At 49.8% G+C, this 12815-nt stretch overlaps 1 protein-coding gene across 8 annotated transcripts in view; it reads left to right on the plus strand.

Annotated features, from left to right (window-relative positions):
• The window catches only part of BRD4 (bromodomain containing 4), a 167288-nt gene that overhangs the window by 39637 nt on the left and 114836 nt on the right, over positions 1–12815 (plus strand). For 7 of the 8 annotated variants that reach the window (XM_029584201.1, XM_029584203.1, XM_029584202.1 and 4 more), the window contains one exon: positions 3382–3700. In XM_029584201.1, coding sequence (XP_029440061.1) covers positions 3416–3700 — 285 coding nt within the window. In that variant the 5' untranslated portion in view covers positions 3382–3415. Of the gene's footprint in view, positions 1–512; positions 629–3381; positions 3701–12815 lie in introns of those variants that run through there. The other variant, XM_029584199.1, reaches the window with a different exon arrangement.

The following is a 12815-nucleotide window of genomic DNA, read 5'->3' on the forward strand; positions in this document are numbered from 1 at the left end:
GCCTAAGTAGCTGATGATGATGTCATCAATTGCCAGTTTCTCCACAGCCAACTCCTCCTGTTGGAGCTGTTCATTCTCTTCTGGTCTGTAAGTATTTGTGAAATGGTGATCATGATTTAGATGAGCCTGTAGAAAGAGCGGTGGGAATGCTGCTCCCTTGTGGAGATGAGCAGCAGAAGGGCGCACTCCAGAGGTCTCTTGAAGGGAAGAGAGACTCCTGAGGTGGATGCAGTCTGGCTGCTGTAACCTGCCAAGTACATAAAGTTCTCCTGAACTTGACCTGTTGTGCAAGGACTTGGAGCAGTTGGGAATCTGCTGCTCCTGCTTTCCAGCTACTGTCGTTCTCACTCGTGCACTGAATGGGTTCACAGTTTAAGCCACCTAAGCAGCCTTTCTTTTAGACTTTGGATACTGATATTTCACACTCCATATCTGTAATGACTTCTTTTTTTTATGTGAGGAGGAGGAGGAAAAGGAACAAAGCAAAGAATAAAATTAAATCAGGACTTCTCACAACAAAAGTGGATTCCAAACTCCATTGCTGTGCTCTTAATCCAGCATTAGTTTCTCCTGGAATAGCTAATGCAGAAGTAAAAGCTACCTGCTGGGGGGAGAAGGGACTGGTATGGTAAGTATAGGATTGAGGAGCCTGCTCCTTCTTGTTGTCTTCTAGTGCAAACCCGGCAGCACATCTCATTACCAAAGTTAGAGGAGTGTGTGAGTGTTTAATGCAGCATGAGGGAAACCAGGGCCCGTCTCAGCCTCTCTTGGGATATGACTTGAATGCTTTGGCTGCCAGGTTTAGAGAGATCTGAACAGTTTCCCAAGGTATTCAGATTAATTACACCTCCAAAGGGTGAAGGTTGCATTGTAGCATTAAATCATTGCTCTGCTGCTGCTGCTGCTTTGCTTTCTGGAGAATGTGTGTGTCTGGGCTCCAGCGTGCGCTGGTTGGGTAGATCTGGATCAGGTCACTGGCACTAACTCCTCTGCAGTCTGTGAGTCAGCAGTTTGTCAGGAGTCATGTGCTGGCGGGACAGTGCGAGGGCTGACTGGAGGTGGTGGCTCGCTCTGTGGGTAGGCGGGACGCTGCGCACTCTGCAGTCAGAATTATTCTCCGGTCTGGTGTTCTGGGAAATGCATGAGGCAGTCTAAGATCAGGACTTTCGGTTTCATTGTCTGCTGGATCTCTTCCAGCCTTGCACTTTTTTGGGCTGTGGCTTAAATATATTGTGGTAAAGCTCACATTCTAGGATTGGTTTCTGTGAGAATGCACATGAACTATTACTGATTACTCTACTCACAGGGATGGAAAAGTATTTCTTAAATATAAACACGCCAAACATTTTTAGGAACCAGGGAAAGTTTTTTTTCATTTTTTTGCCTTTATTTTGCTTTTTTAGGGGTTTTTTTTTCCTTATTTATATACGTTGGTCATTTTTTTTTTTTGCTTTTCTTTTGCCACATTTTTACATTTTACTTGTCTTTGCTCTCCTCTGCATTCTCCTGCTTATTCCACTCTTCCCCCCCCCCCCCCCCACCCCACCCCTGGTATACTACTATAAGGCCCAGGGACAGTGGGCTGCTCCTGACTCTGCAGCATCTTGACTTGGGGTCCAACTGGTGTTGGCAGTAAATTCTTAGGCTTAGTCCCCAACATGGGCAGTGGCTTTTTTTTTTTTTTTTTTTTGCCTGGTGCAGTCACCAAGCATCGGATTTGAAGTGCCTGTCCCGCCTGATGCCTGGGTTTCATGTGGCCCTTTATTTCCTCCCTTGTGGGACCCTACTTACTCTTCCCTACCCAAGTCTCATCAGGGAGTCATCGTGGATAGCTTTCTCTCTTCTTTTGCAGCCATATTTTGTAAGTCACCGCACTCTTAAAACATGTCCTACCCATGGTGAATAGCAGAATGGTAGTGCCTTTTTACCCACTGCTTCCTTCACTTGTTAACCAACTGGATAATGTCTGACTAGTTCAGTCCTTTTCTTCATATTGGTGACAGGAGCCTGACACACATTGCCTGATTGGTAGCCAAGAGTAATAATCACTAGATTGCTTTGCATCCATTTTATGTCTCATCTAGAAGGATCCAACTGTCCTTTAAATTGTCCTAGTTCTTGTGCTTGGGCTGCTTTGATGGCTTCCGGGGTACTTTGGGCTTAAAGATCTTACTTAAGGGGAGAAGTCCTGTCAATCACTCTTTAGGGCAAGCCAGGAGATGGCTTAATTGATAATTTGTTGATGGTGGCAGATCTAAAAGCATCCATTGTATTAATCCAGCTTGATTTTCTTGCAGTTTTTGATCTTATTGTTCATAGTTAATTTCTGGTATAGTCCACAATTTTGCATGTGCCTCCTCCATAGCATGCAAATTTTATCTCATGCGTATTCATTGTGGATATCCTGAAACCCTGACTGGCTGGGGATCCCCCAGGACAGGTTTGGGAACCTCTTGTTCTAGACAGTATTTCTTGAAGACCTCAATTTTGGACAAGCAGTTTTGTGCAGTCTGTTCACCTAAATACTTAGCATTTGGCTAGAGTCTCAGCATCGTATTGATGGAGAAACAAGCTTGCTTACCTGTAAGCAGGGTTCAGAAGACAGCAGGATGAATTAGCCATATTCATCCATCTCCCTGGAGAGAAGGCTACTTTGCTAAAACTTAAGCTCTGCAAGAGACCCAGGATAACATGAGGCAGCGTGTGCATGCTGAATAAGACACTTACCCCTCAGAGCTGAGTCCATCTGATGACAGCACTCCTTGATGGCTGATTCATTCTGTCTGTGGCGACCCCTGTTGACAAACCAACCTGCTTTATCTTGGTTAAATCTCTTAATCTCCCTGTGTCACAGATTGTCCAGTGGTATTTAAGCAACAATAGTAATGCTCCTTATGTTCTCCTCACATTCTTTTTTTTTAAGTTTTTGTGCAATGTAGCTGTGCAAAATGTTGCTAGACCACACATGCTAGAGGTGGCTGTATTTACTTTTCTGCCATGACAAACTGTGAAGCATGCTGGCTCCTCTTTAGAAGAAGAGTGCAATATAAATCTAAAGACTAAGATGTGATCTTTTAGTAGATGCTCTCCCTCTTTGTAATTTACAGCTAGTCAGTGAAAAGTGAGTGGTGCAGTAGGCAGCTGAGTATTAGATGCCATTCCTTCACCTAACAGTCTCATTGTCCTCCATGTGGATTGACTTCGACTTCTGAAATGTCTGCCCCAGGACCCTTTTGTTAATAAAATATATGAGCTCTGCTGCATGATCTGTTCAGAGGTGTGCAGATGATGAAACTATTTTTGCATGGCGTGCATCTGCCTACCAGCTCTTCCTCCTCCCCCCAAACCTGGTTCTGACCTGTGCCGCCTTTTGCCTTGCAGAGTTCCTGTTGAGGAATGCGATGGGATCACTAACATGTCTGTGGAGAGCGGCCCTGGGACAAGACTGAGAAGTTTGCCGGCCATGGGGGATGGACTAGAAGGCACACAAATGTCTACGACGCAAGCGCAGGCCCAACCCCAGCAAGGCAGCGCTGTTGTGGCGAACCCCCACCCACCTGAGACTTCGAACCCCAACAAGCCCAAGCGACAGACCAACCAACTGCAGTATCTGCTCAAAGTGGTACTCAAGACACTATGGAAACACCATTTTGCGTGGCCTTTCCAGCAGCCAGTGGATGCTGTCAAGCTTGGCCTCCCTGTAAGTAGAAACCCAGCCTTGTGAATCTTGCAGAGTCCCCTGTAGCCTTCATACACACTATGGGTCACTCGGTCAAAAACACGCCTCTCTTTTAGCTAGAGCGCTGCACAGCTAATTAATGGGCTTATTGCTAGAAATGCAATGCAGCATTCGTAAATAGGCCCTATTGATATTGGAGGCCTTCTTACAAACCGTGCACATTAAATGTGTTATTGCATTTTGATAAATGTAGATACAGTGTCTGTGCCTAGAAAAGTGTACCCTTATATGTAGGAATCGGACATAACTTGCTGAAAGTTCATAGCAAGTGGCAGGTTGTGAGCTCAGGTCTCTAGGTTCCTAGTCTGTTACATTAATGACTAAACTTTGCCCTTTGTGGTAGTGAATTGCTAGTAACCAATAATATATATATACTTTATATTTGGGGTAAAGTTGTCAATCATGGTCCTGTTGACTCTAAACCAGTCTAGACCCATTACATGCCACTCATAAGGTGGGAAGTACATGCAAGCGTCTGAAATATTTGCCCCTGTATCAGTCCTAGGCTTTATTCTCTTTTTTTTAAAAAAAAAAAGGCTTACCCATGACTATCCACAAATCTATCAATTTCCAATTCCCAGTACGTACCAGGATCAGTCCAGACAGCTGGGTTATGCCTCCCCTCCAGCAGATGGAGTCAGAGAGAAAACTGAAAGCACCCCCTATATACACTGGTGTGCCCCCTGCGATCCTTCAGTATAATCTCTGACTCCAGCAGATTGAGAGGCATAACCTGCGGTCCTGCTCCGGTCGTTCTATCTATCGGTCGGGGTAAAATTAAAACAATAAAATACACTATAAAAAGTAAGGTAGGACAGGGGGCAAGATCATTGGATGCTTCCTTTCTCTCCTCTGTCTGCCTGTCGGTTTGTGTGAATGTCTGTGTGAGTGTATTGCGCTGCGTAGCTAGGCATTAGTGTGAGGCAGGCTCGGAGGGTAGTACCCTTCTGATATTCCCGGGTTAGTGTGTCCGCAGCCTGGGGGAGAGCTTACCGGTGGGCCGGTCACCCTCCCCCCCCAAATTCCAGGCCTTAGTCCTGAAGGGGGTTTAAAAAAAAAAAAAAAAAAAGTTTTTTACTTGCAGAGCAGTTTAAGTCCTGTTGGTGACAGGCAGTGTGCTCGTTTTTTCTACTGCCCCCGGCCTGCCCGTGCCTGCTCGGACCCCGGAGGGGGTGGCTAGCTCACCCGGCGCGCGTTTTCTGTGAGGCTTTCCTCTCGGAGATTTTTTTGGCGCCATTTGGTCGTGCTGCTCCGTTCGCGGTGCTGATGCCGCGCTCTTCGGTCTGCCTGACCTGTGGAGAGGCGGGGGCGCGACTCTCCCGCGGGGGTCTCTGCCCCCGATGTGTTCCCGGGGGCGAGGGACCCTCGGGGGGGCCGAGCGCTGCCCGCAGCCGATCGTCTCGCCCTTCTCCGGAGCGGCACAGCAGCGCCTCAGGCAGTCGTCCTTCGGCCCCTCCTCCACCGGGGAGGAGTGCGGCGGCCATTTTGAACACGCGGCAGGCTGCCTGTTCAGCGTCGGAGGAGGAGATCTCCCCTCCTCCCTCTCCCGAGGCACAGAGCCCGGGCTCCCAGGCCGATTCGGGGTCTCCTCGGGGCCCCCCTGCATCGGGTGGTCAGAAGAAGAGTCTGAAACGGTCAGTGCCATTTTCTTCTGATTTTGTGCTGTTAATGCACAAAGCCTTTTTACAGGCAGAATCCGGCTGGGAGGCGGAGGCTCCCGCTCCCCCGAAGGTTCCCAAGACCGCCCCCGTCTCGGGGGGGAGTCCACCGGACGTGGGGTCCTCCGGGATCAAAGGTCCCCGCCCGAGGGGGGGTGGGGCTGAGGACCTGGGAGACACAGGAGCCGCTCCGGAATCCCCGGGGGCTCCGGACTTGCTGATGGCCGACGATCCGGGGGCTGTAGCTGGGGATGACCCCCAGGTACTCCGCTTGTTTGGGAAAGAAGAATTAAGCTCCCTTATCCTCCACGTGTTGCAGGAGCTAGAGTTGACGACTCCGCCTCAGGACGCGGACACGTCTACAGGGGATATCGCAATGGCAGGGATTCGAGCTCCTCCGCAGACCTTTCCTTTTCACCACAAGGTCTTACAGATCGTTTCAAAGGAATGGGAGCTCCCAGAGGCTTCTCTGCGGGTAAATCGAGCCATGGAAAGGCTATATCCCTTACCCAAGGATTCCCTGGAGCTTTTGAAGACACCCGCGGTAGATTCGGCTGTCACGGCGGTGGTAAAGCATACAACTATCCCAGTGACGGGGGGTATAGCGTTAAAGGACCTCCAAGACCGCAAGCTTGAGGTTTTATTAAAACGCATTTTTGACGTGGCGGCACTGGGGGTCCGAGCGGCGGCTTGCAGCAGCCTTGTACAGAGGGCCAACCTCCGCTGGGTTCAGCAGCTGCTGACCATGCAGGAGCTCCCTCCGGGCGAGGCTGAGCAGGCGAATTGTGTTGAAGCGGCGGTCGCTTATACAGCGGATGCCTTGTATGACTTGTTGCGCACATCGGCTCGTATTATGTCCTCGGCGGTCTCGGCCAGGAGGTTGCTCTGGCTCCGTCGTTGGTCGGCGGATGCCAACTCTAAAGCGAGGTTAGGTTCCTTCCCCTTTAAGGGCAAGCTGCTGTTTGGCGAGGAGCTGGACCAGCTCATTAAGGACCTGGGTGACAACAAGGTTTACAAGTTGCCCGAGGATAAGCCTCGGCAGCCTCGGTCGTTTGGTAACGCTAGGGCTCGCTTTCGGGGGCAACGGCGTTTCCGTGGGGGAAGAGGGGGTTCCCTTCCCCAGCGGCAGCAGGTGACGAGATCCCAGGCCTGGTCTTCTTCTTCTTCCTTTCGCGGCAGGAGGCCTATACGCGGGGGATCTTCCCAAGGTTTTCCTGCCATCAAGCCCGCACAATGAAGGTGCGCGGGCCCACTCCTCCGTGCCCGTTATCGGAGGTCGGTTGTCCCGGTTCTGGGAGGAGTGGGCCGCAATTACTTCGGATCAATGGGTCCTCGATGTGGTTCGGTACGGCTACGAGTTGGATTTTGTACGTCCCCTCCGGGATCTCTTCCTGATATCGCCGTGCGGCCCCGTAGAAAAACAAGTAGCTATAGCCCAAACGGTCGCCCATCTACAGGCTCTGGGGGCGGTAGTTCCGGTTCCCCGGGACCAGCTCAGGACGGGTCGGTATTCCATATACTTCCTGGTGCCCAAGAAGGAGGGCACCTTCCGACCAATTCTGGATCTCAAAGGAGTAAACAAGGCGTTGCGTGTGCCCCGCTTCCGGATGGAGACCCTCCGGTCTGTTATTGCGGCCGTCCACAAGGGAGAATTTTTGGCTTCTTTGGACCTGACAGAGGCCTATCTGCACATCGGAATAAGAGAACGGCATCAAAGGTTCTTGAGGTTCATGGTGATGGGGGACCACTACCAGTTTTGCGCCCTCCCCTTCGGGTTGGCCACCGCGCCGCGGGTATTCACCAAAGTTCTCGTGGTGGTAGCGGCTTCCCTCCGCCGGCAAGGCGTCCTGGTACATCCCTATCTCGACGATTGGCTCATTCGGGCAAAGTCGCACGCGGCATGCAACCGGGCGGTCTCCTTAGTAGTGCGCCAGCTGCAGCGGTTGGGTTGGGTAGTCAACTTCGCGAAGAGCAGACTCGAACCGACCCAACAGCTAGAGTTCCTGGGAGCCCGGTTCGACACCTTGGTGGGCAAGGTTTTTCTTTCGCAGCAACGCATGCTCAATCTCATGACTCAGGTACGGCGCCTGTTAGAGCTCGAGATTCCCACGGTCTGGGATTATTTACAAGTCATTGGTCATATGGTGTCTACTATGGAAATGGTACAATGGGCTTTTGCGCATATGCGTCCGTTACAAAGAGCACTTCTATCTCGTTGGGATCCCCGCTCGGAGGAGTACGGGATGGAATTGCCCTTGCTGGAACCGGCTCGCTCCAGTCTCTCTTGGTGGTTGACCCCAGCCAATCTCCTACAGGGGGTGGACCTAGAACCCCCGTCTTGGTTGGTGGTAACGACGGATGCCAGCCTGTCGGGCTGGGGTGCGGTCTGCCAGTCCCGTGCGGTCCAGGGCAACTGGTCGGCACTCCAAGCGACTTGGTCCATCAACCGATTGGAGACCAGAGCGGTCCGCCTGGCCCTGCGTTGTCTCCTTCCACTGGTACGTGGTCGAGCAGTAAGAGTTCTGTCGGACAATGCGACCACAGTGGCGTACATAAATCGACAAGGAGGCACAAAAAGCCAAGCAGTAGCGATCGAGGCGGCGCTGTTGATGTCCTGGGCGGAAAGGCACTTAGAGCGTCTCGCGGCCACCCACATTGCCGGCGTGGACAATGTTCAGGCGGATTACCTCAGCCGGCAGCACCTAGATCCAGGAGAATGGGAGATCTCGTTGGAGGCGATGGCTCTCATCGCGCAGCGTTGGGGAACTCCGCGCTTGGACCTCATGGCGACTCGCCAAAATGCAAAGGCGGTACGCTTCTTCAGTCGGAGAAGAGAGCACGCGTCGGAAGGGGTGGACGCGCTAGCCCTTCAGTGGCCTCGGCACATTCTTCTTTATGTGTTCCCTCCGTGGCCGCTGGTGGGGAAGGTGTTAAGGCGCATAGAGTCCCATTACGGTCCAGTGATCCTCGTGGCTCCGGAATGGCCGCGGCGCCCGTGGTTCGCGGATCTGGTCAACCTGGCAGTCGACGGCCCACTACGTCTCGGTCATCTTCCCAATCTTCTTCGGCAGGGTCCAGTATTTTTCGATCGGGCGGATCGTTTTTGTCTGGCGGCTTGGCTTTTGAGAGGAAGCGGTTGAAGAAGAGAGGTTATTCGGACGCGGTAGTGTCTACTCTCCTCCGGGCGCGTCGGTCTTCCACTACGCTCGCCTACACGAGGGTTTGGAAGGTTTTCCATGATTGGTGTGACACGGCAGGGACTTCGGCCGGACGTTCGTCAGTGGCGGATATCCTTATGTTCTTACAGGATGGCTTAAAGAAGGGGTTGGCATATAATTCACTCCGAGTTCAGGTGGCGGCTTTGGGCTGCCTGAGGGGCAAGGTCAAAGGCTCTTCCCTTGCGAGTCATCCAGACGTGGCTCGGTTTTTGCGAGGGGTTAGAAACTTGCGTCCTCCCGTCAGGCTTCCCTGTCCGTCTTGGAACTTGAACTTGGTTCTCCGTGGATTGTGTGCGGCTCCGTTTGAACCTCTTAAGGCGGCTTCTTTGAAGGATCTCACGCTCAAGACTGTTTTCCTTGTCGCCATTTCCTCGGCTCGTCGGGTGTCGGAACTTCAGGCTCTCTCTTGCAGGGAACCGTTTTTGCGCATTTCGGCGTCAGGAGTTTCCCTCCGAACTGTTCCTTCCTTTCTACCTAAGGTGGTCTCCCCGTTTCATGTCAACCAAACGGTGGAATTACCTTCCTTTTCGGACGAGGAGCTACAGTCGGTTCAGGGCCGGGACTTGAGGCGTTTGGATGTCCGTCGGATTATCTTACGCTATTTGGAGGTTACGAATGACTTTAGAAAGTCGGATCACCTTTTCGTCTTGTGGAATGGACCCAGGAAGGGTCTTCAAGCGTCCAAAGCTACGATTGCACGCTGGTTAAAAGATGCTATTGCGGCCACGTATGTTGGCTGTGGTAAGCCTGTTCCCCCTGGGCTCAAGGCTCATTCTCTGCGTTCTCAAGCGACTTCATGGGCAGAGAATCACTTGGTTTCTTGCCAAGAGATATGCCGGGCGGCCACATGGAAATCATGGCATACTTTTTCCAGGCATTATCGCCTGGATGTCCGGGGACCTCCTGCAGAGTCCTTTGGGAGCAGTGTGATTCGAGCGGGACTTTCAGGGTCCCACCCCAGTTAAGGCGGCTTGGGTACATCCCAGCTGTCTGGACTGATCCTGGTACGTACTGGGAAAGGAAAATTAGGTTCTTACCTTTGCTAATTTTCATTCCAGTAGTACCATGGATCAGTCCAGACGCCCGCCCACAGAGTTCTAGGTTTCCGCTCGTATTCTCTGCAATTTTTTCCGTTTCAGTGGTTTTATGACGGTTTCCGCACGATTGTGGTTTCTGGACAGTTATACCAGTGTATCGTGTGTGGTTGTACATTTTTTCCTGTTCTATTTGTTGTGTCAGGTTGTTTTATCTGTTTTTTCAAGGATGTTTCTCCGTGATCTGGTCACTTGTTAAAAAAAAAAAAAAAAAAAAAATCAAGGGGGATTCTTGAGGGCGGTGTTGAAAAGGCTTAAGTCAATTACTTCTGCTTTGATATCACATATACTGAAGGATCGCAGGGGGCACACCAGTGTATATAGGGGGTGCTTTCAGTTTTCTCTCTGACTCCATCTGCTGGAGGGGAGGCATAACCCAGCTGTCTGGACTGATCCATGGTACTACTGGAATGAAAATTAGCAAAGGTAAGAACCTAATTTTCCTATACCATCACTAAAAACACGGCAAGATCTACTGTAGCCTTAATTATAGACAAAGAGACCTCATACAAATGTGGCTAGAATACCATATGCAGTGCAATGCACAGGACGCCACTCAGGTAATACGGTGATAACTGTAATCGAAGTGCACCGTTATAATTGTTCAAATCATCGGTCTCTTTGCCCAAAAGATCAAGTAAGGACAGCTTGTGTCCGTTTACTAGCAATTTATGAGGCAGTATAACGTTTTACTTATCGTGGTGTAGGTAGCATTATATAGCGGGAGTATGCAGTCAGGGTTTAACAGTTGGCACTGGCCCGACACGGCTCGTGTTTCTTGCACCAGCTTCCTCAGGGGCCTCGCAATGCCACAACTGAAAATAGAAATACACATTGTGTCAATTCCTTACTAAACTGCAAAAAATCAAATGGTAATGCTAGATACCTACAATTCCCAGTACTGCCGCTCAGCGTCTGCTACTCGGCTGCAGGTCCTGTCAGGCAGCCGGATCCGCCATTTTACTCAAGGATTATGTACCTACCGCGATAGGAAGGACTCATTAATTATGACGTAAGAGCCAATTAACTTGAAAATGAGCGGAGTAACTAAATAAGTGATGTCCATTCAACAGAATCATTTAACCCATTCGGAGATGAGGATGCCAAGGTGAAAATCCACCACTGTTCACGCACATTAAGAAGGTGATTGATATCACCCCCACGGATATTAGGTACAATATGTTCCAAAATTGTCCAGCGGAGTTGGTCAAACGTATGATTAAAAGTAATGCAATGTGGCACTATCGGTGCCTCCATATTAGATGTGTTCAAACGACTCCGGTGTTCAAACAATCGGGTTTTAACTTTTCTGCTCGTTCTGCCCACATATATAAGTTCACAGGGGCACTGGATGAGATAAACTACAAAAGTAGAATTGCAAGTTGTAGATGATCGTCATCTACAACTTGCAATTCTACTTTTGTAGTTTATCTCATCCAGTGCCCCTGTGAACTTATATATGTGGGCAGAACGAGCAGAAAAGTTAAAACCCGATTGTTTGAACACCGGAGTCGTTTGAACACATCTAATATGGAGGCACCGATAGTGCCACATTGCATTACTTTTAATCATACGTTTGACCAACTCCGCTGGACAATTTTGGAACATATTGTACCTAATATCCGTGGGGGTGATATCAATCACCTTCTTAATGTGCGTGAACAGTGGTGGATTTTCACCTTGGCATCCTCATCTCCGAATGGGTTAAATGATTCTGTTGAATGGACATCACTTATTTAGTTACTCCGCTCATTTTCAAGTTAATTGGCTCTTACGTCATAATTAATGAGTCCTTCCTATCGCGGTAGGTACATAATCCTTGAGTAAAATGGCGGATCCGGCTGCCTGACAGGACCTGCAGCCGAGTAGCAGACGCTGAGCGGCAGTACTGGGAATTGTAGGTATCTAGCATTACCATTTGATTTTTTGCAGTTTAGTAAGGAATTGACACAATGTGTATTTCTATTTTCAGTTGTGGCATTGCGAGGCCCCTGAGGAAGCTGGTGCAAGAAACACGAGCCGTGTCGGGCCAGTGCCAACTGTTAAACCCTGACTGCATACTCCCGCTATATAATGCTACCTACACCACGATAAGTAAAACGTTATACTGCCTCATAAATTGCTAGTAAACGGACACAAGCTGTCCTTACTTGATCTTTTGGGCAAAGAGACCGATGATTTGAACAATTATAACGGTGCACTTCGATTACAGTTATCACCGTATTACCTGAGTGGCGTCCTGTGCATTGCACTGCATATGGTATTCTAGCCACATTTGTATGAGGTCTCTTTGTCTATAATTAAGGCTACAGTAGATCTTGCCGTGTTTTTAGTGATGGTATTTGGAAATTGATAGTTTAAGATTCCATCCCTTCGGACAGTTGGTTTTATAAGTATCCACAAATCTAGGCAGGGAGCTCCAAAAATTAAACCAAATGTAAAAATGTTGAATAAAAGTCCATTAACCACCTCAGTCACTCTTTGTGACGCGCAGTTATTTCCCGCCGCGCTTCCCTCAGCCCTTTCCGAGCGGCTGGCTTCGGGAAGAGGGCCGATTTGATTCCTGCAAGGATGTGTGTTGCGGTCAAACTCTGTAATTGCAAGGGAACATCAGATATTTATTGGTTGCTGACCCTATTCATCACCTTGGAATGCAGATGTCCAGTTACTTTTTGTTACTGTTTGAGAGGTGGTGCAAAGGTCAAAATTTGGGCTGGGGCTCTGCTTTTGAAATAGGAGGGAGGGGGAGAAGCAGCAAATCCAACAGAGAATCTTATTGGGCAGAGGCTCAAATCTCTCTGCTGATCTTGATTTAGGACCAGGTTGCACTTGCGGGCATGTGCTTAAAAGTCTGTCCTGGCTCCTCCTTCAGCGTGAGCTGGACTGAAATAAAAGATCCCGCCAACCTACAAAGCAGAATACAGTATCGAGCATAAAAATCCCCCACAGTACTTTATCGTGCAAGAACTTTGGCTTTGAAATGTTTGTGGCAAAGCAGTTCTCCCCCCCCTCTGCTTTTTTGGGCTCCTGGGCTCCAGTGCCGGGTGCCTGTGTTTGCAAGTAGCCGAAGGGGGGGGGGTGTGGCAGCCTTCCACCTCGGAGCATT

Source organism: Rhinatrema bivittatum, chromosome 19 (assembly GCF_901001135.1).
Source record: "Rhinatrema bivittatum chromosome 19, aRhiBiv1.1, whole genome shotgun sequence".
Lineage (NCBI taxonomy): Eukaryota > Metazoa > Chordata > Amphibia > Gymnophiona > Rhinatrematidae > Rhinatrema > Rhinatrema bivittatum.